Source organism: Pristiophorus japonicus, chromosome 4 (assembly GCF_044704955.1).
Source record: "Pristiophorus japonicus isolate sPriJap1 chromosome 4, sPriJap1.hap1, whole genome shotgun sequence".
Lineage (NCBI taxonomy): Eukaryota > Metazoa > Chordata > Chondrichthyes > Pristiophoridae > Pristiophorus > Pristiophorus japonicus.
Window position 1 is genome coordinate 128,236,664 of NC_091980.1, and position 5,601 is coordinate 128,242,264.

At 43.5% G+C, this 5,601-nt stretch overlaps 1 protein-coding gene across 1 annotated transcript; it reads right to left on the reverse strand.

Annotated features, from left to right (window-relative positions):
- Window positions 1-1,818: 1,818 nt before the first annotated feature.
- On the reverse strand, window positions 1,819-3,982 carry LOC139262503 (ferritin heavy chain, oocyte isoform-like). Its single transcript, XM_070877682.1, has 4 exons — window positions 3,881-3,982; window positions 2,845-2,991; window positions 2,342-2,467; window positions 1,819-1,974 (listed from the first exon to the last, which is right to left on the reverse strand). The coding sequence occupies exons 1-4, from the start codon at window positions 3,980-3,982 to the stop codon at window positions 1,819-1,821; spliced, it is 531 nt and encodes a 176-aa protein (XP_070733783.1).
- Between the last annotated feature and the right edge of the window lie 1,619 nt (window positions 3,983-5,601).

Consider the following 5,601-nt stretch of genomic DNA (forward strand, 5'->3'; position numbering starts at 1 on the left):
GGATGTTGCACTTTATTAAGAAGGCTTTGAAGGTGTCCTTGAAGCGTTTCCTCTGCCAACTGGAGCTTACCTGCCATGACGAAGCTCCGAGTAGAGCGCTTGCTTTGGGAGTCTCGTGTCAGGCATGCGGACGATGTGACCCGCCCAACGGAGCTGATCGAGCGTGGTCAGTGCTTAGATGCGGGGCGAAGTTGGCCTCAGCGAGAACACAAACGTTGGTGCGTCTTTGCTCCAAATGGATTTGCAGGATCTTGCAGAGGCAGTGCGAGTGGTACTTCTGCAGTGTTTTGAGCTGTTGCCATATAGGAGGTTGGTTATCACTATTGTCCTGTAGATCATAAGCTTGGTGCCAGTTTTGAACATTCCGTTCCTCAGGTGATCGAAGGCTGCGCTGGTGCACTGGAGGCAGTGTTAGACCTCATCATTGATGTCTGCCCTTGCTGACAGTAGGATCCCGAGATATGGAAAATGGCCCATGTTGTCCAAGGCCGCGCCTTGGATTTTGATGACCCGGGACAGTGCTGCGGTCAGGTTGGTGGAAAGACCTTTGTCTTACAGATGTTTAGTGTAAGGCCTATGCTTTTGTACACCTCTGTGAGGGTGTTGATGCTGGCTTGGAGTTCAGCATTAACATTTGAATCCACACAAATGGGTGAAGCAAAGAAATGGAGATCCACTGGGATTTGGACAGGATGATTGCTATTTGGTATGAAATGCACAATGGGAGCAAATACAACTGGATACATTGGGTTGATGAATTTGTGTATTTGGCATTGGGGCTCAGGATGGGGCAAATGTTTTTCCAGAGCAGTGTTTAAAATTTTGGGCCTCTTTATTTGTGCATTTACTCCACCTTCCAGCAGGATTATATTTTGTTGGAGTGTAGTTGCACAGGTATTCCTTCAATACCTTATTTATGTGAGCATAGATTATATTGGCAAGTTATTCAATCGCAATGGGAGCAGGCAGAAGAGAATCTGTCCCAGAACCACCACACTTGGGTATCCATACTAACCAATGAAGCTATGACAGCAAGCTAATGCCACCTGTTGCTTTCCTGCTTTACCCAATTACAGTCCCCAGGCTTAAATGCTCTCAGACATGACTGGTGTGTACAGCAGGTGTTGCTCTACCTACAAAACTTAATGTCTACAGCAGCAATGGTGAATTTAGTTACTGAACTCCATGCAATAATAAGTCAACAAGATCTACAGCAAACACTGAATACAAACTGCTAATTCCAGGGCTTTCCCCCCACCAAAATGGTGAAACTCTGATTTACTGGAAAGTGCTGCTGGTGCTTAACACATTTCACAGCAACTTGAATTTTCATTTATGTAAGGGCCCAGAGCATGTTCACTCATGGGAACAGGTATTTTTATTCCACTGCCTAGGTCCCAATCTCTGACATTCCCTCAACCTATTTTAGACAATCCCTAAAACCTACTTCTAACCATGCTTTGTCCCTCAGTCAGTATCACATGAGGCTGTTAATGATCTGAACACACCCTTCTACATTTTAGATCTTGTGTCTAAATAGCAAACTCAATATACCGACATACATCAGAGGTAAATCAATTTGGATAAGACTGAATCCCATAACACTATCACAAAGGGTAGTGTAATTCTGGTTATGTTAATTGATAGATAAAGCAACCACTCACATACAAGGAGACAAAACCAGTCCATTGTTGAATAGTTTATTTAGTTATGTTACATGTCACATCTTAGCTCATTGTACAAAGCAGAAGCCATCATTCCCGACAGGATGGGGGTCCTAATTATATAAATACAATAAGCTTGAACCCATCAGTCAGTTTAGTCACTCTCCCCCAGGGTGTGCTTGTCAAACAGGTACTCTCCCAGGCCATTCTCAGGGGCTCCCAGTCTCTTCAGGTTGGTGATGTGATCTCCAAACTTCTTGATCATCTTCACTTGTTCATCCAAGTAGTGGGTCTCCAGGAAGTCACACAACTGAAAGAGGGAAACTAGTTATGGCCAGCAGTAGATATCAAGGAATGTCAGCTTCCCCTTCAGAGTTTGGATTTTAATTATCTTGAACTGGAGGATAGTCATCAAGTGGTGCAATTGAGATTGATGGAATTACTGCATCATTAGATTAAATTTACTGCACTTGATGTACTCAGATCCTGGGATCACTGGGACACATTTACTAGTCATGGTCCACAATAGGCCCACGTTCCCCCATCCCTTCCCACTGCTGCCCAAACGAGACACCAACACAAATCTGTTATGTGTGGAGATCTTTTAATTAAGTCCCTGTAGCAAGGTTCCACAACCTCCAACTTACCCAAAAGCCCACATTAAATTAATAACTTACATGAGGGTTAGTGCTCTCAGTGGAGAGTTTGTGCAGATCCAGCAGACTTTGGTTCACATTCTTCTCCATCTGCAGAGCTCTCTGCATCACCTCTAGGCCATTGCTCCACTCATCCTGCTCTGGTTTCTGGAAATAAATTTCTAACAGTTCGCTTTCTAATGTTTGTTTAATTCATTGTAAGTACTAAAGGAAATTGGGGTGCAATCAAAAGTTTACTTTACCATGAACCTAATTTGTTAGAATACAAAACTGCCATTACACTATCACAACTACTGGAGTTATATTGATAAGGCAAATAGCTTGGATGTATTTAAAGGAGAGCAATGCAAGTGCATGGGGATTAAAGAATAGAATGCTTTGCTGACAGGGCAAGATAAAGCAAAATGGGAGGAGGCTCATGGAGTATAAACACCAGCTTGGCTGAATGTCCGGTGTGCTTTAAAATGTATTGTGAACAGTCCAAGAGGAGCTAGACAGAAAGCCACTCCTTTATTGAACTAAACCTTGATGTCCACCAAGATAATTTGGCCTCCACGTCGATTCTGGAATTCCATCAGTTTCTCAGCATGCTCACGTTCCTCACGTGACTGCTCCTTGAAGAACTCAGCAAAGTGCTGCAGGGCAACATCATCCCGGTCAAAGTAGAAGGACTATGGAGAGATCAGAAGAGTACTATATCACAGACCCATCATGTGTACAGCACAAAACTTCAACCTCAATATTTTGCTTTCTTGCAAGGTTTCAAAACCTCACGGAATGTGGAACTCCTTAATAGCAGACAAAACATTACAGGGACACCCTGAAAATCTCCCTGAAAAATTGTAACATCCCCACGGACACCTGGGAGTCCCTGGCCAGCGATCGACCCAAGGGGAAGTTTATCCAGGAGGGCGCTGAGCACCTAGAGTCTCATCACTAAGAGCATGTAGAAATCAAGCACAGGCAACAACAAAAGCATGCAGCAAACTAGTCCCACCCATCCTTTCCCTCAACAACTATGTGCCCCACCAGTTTTAGTCTGTGGTTCTCAAATTGGACTGTTCAGCCACCCAAGGACTCAGAGTGGAAGCAAGTCTTGCTTGATGCAGAGGGTCTGCCTTTGATGGACATTTTCATGAAAACAATCTTTTGATACCCTTACCCAATGAGAAATCAAGGCTTTGATGCTGAGCCAAGGTGTGTGGTGGGGCAGTGGTTGGAGAAAAGAAAAAAGGCGTTACAGATTTCCACCACCTTTGCAGGAAAGACTTCCTGACTTCTCTCCTAAATGGCATGACTCTAATTTTAAGATTACATTTCCCTCATTGAAAAAAGCAAGGTAGAGGAAGTCCATGGAGTGATTGAGAATGAGGATACAAATTCTGAATGCCATGCATTGAGTGCAGAATGTATTCAGAATAAACTTCAAGCTCAAAAGAGCTCCAGAATAAAAGTCATGATTAAAGATACACAGAATAGATAGACTGGGTACAGCACAGAATTTAGTAAATTCACATTACATCATCTCCATTGTGAAGTGGTCTAAAATACAAAACTCACCATAGAGAGATAAACATAGGAGGAATAGAGCTCCATGTTGATCTGCTTGTTGACAGCTTCCTCACAGTCCTGGTGGTAGTTCTGACGCACTTGAGAAGCCATCAAGATTCTTTTTCACAAATCTAAACTTTGTGGAAGCAACAAACTCCTGTAAAAATTCAACCAACTGCATATGCCTGTATTTATACTGCTGGATAATCCAGGGTGTGGCAGCCTGCAGGATGACTGACAGTCCTCAATAACCAATCAGAAGTTGCAGCCTCTCAGAGCACCAATCATGTAATGGGAGGAGGGGAGATGGACTCCCAGAGCCAGTCAGATCTTTGAAGAATGAGCATCATTGGCTGACAACTCAATGAGGATCTCAATTGTCCTAACTTTCCTCAAACACAGTTCAAATATCCAGAATCACAGGTTAAAATGAATCCTCTATTATTTAGGCTAATCAATTGGGAAAAACTTAAAACATCAGTGTTCCCTTCCAAACATGACAAGTCAGTGTCTTTTTAATAGTTATGGATTGTTCAGTGGGTTGGTCATTTGCAAGTATCTGCGGGTTTGATGCAACATCCAAAATGATCGGTGAGTATGCAAAGCAAACAAAAGTGGGTCAGATGAATGCAAATTGCTTGTGATCAATGTGTCAAACACAAATACTCAGATACTCCATCACTTACAAGTTTAGCTCAAATGTGGAGAGGACCATGCGATGTTCAGTTCTTGTTTTTTATCATGACATTTTGGAAACAATGAAACAGACTGCAGTCCAAAAAGAAAGACAAGCATTTACATAGCGCCTTTCACAACCTCAGGAAATCCCTGAGAATTTTACAGCCAATAAGTTACTTTTTGAAGTGCAGTCACTTTTGTAATGTAGGAAATGTGGCCGCCAATTTGCACATGGCAAAACTCCAGAAACAGCAAGGTGAACATGACCACATTATTTGTTTTCAGTGACATTGGTTGAGGACTAAAAATTGGCCAGGTCACAGGGGATAACTCCCCTGTTCTTCTTCAAAGTAGTGCTCTGAGATCTTTTATGTCCAACTCAGAGGGCAGTCAGCACCACGGTTGACCATCGCATCCTAAAGATGACAACTGCGACAGTGCAGCACCCCCTCATTACTGCACTGTAGTGTCAGCCGAGATTCCGTGCTCACGTCTCTGTCGTGGGGACTTGAACCCACTACCTTCTGACTCAGAGGCGAGAGTGCTACCCACTGAGTTCATCTGACTGATCTCCGGAACTTAAAACTCTCAGTTACCCACTACGCCAATATCTATCTCAATCATCTGTGAAATCTCTACGTTATCTGCCTCCGGTATTCCCAGACTCAGCTCCTGTGTTAGAACACGTGTTAGAGCTGAACGCAGAGAGAGGCTGGGAAATATAAAACAAGACTGAAACAAACAGCAGGAGCTTGAGCCAAGTGCTGCACAGCAAGGGGAAGACAGGCTGAAGAGATGGAGAAAGCAGCCAGGTAACTATAGTAGGAACGACTGGAGATTTCGTCTCATAGCTTAGCGCTTCATCTGAGTTTGCAACATGCCCAAGTTTGGATGTTGTTGGTAAGGTCGATATTTATTGCCCATCCCGAGCGGCCCTGAGAAACCACTGGTGAGACTCCTTCTTGAACCATGTTCAGGTGCTCAATGGTTGAGAGACGACTTGCTCGGTCACTTCAGAGGGCAGGTAAGAATCAACCACATTACTGTACAAA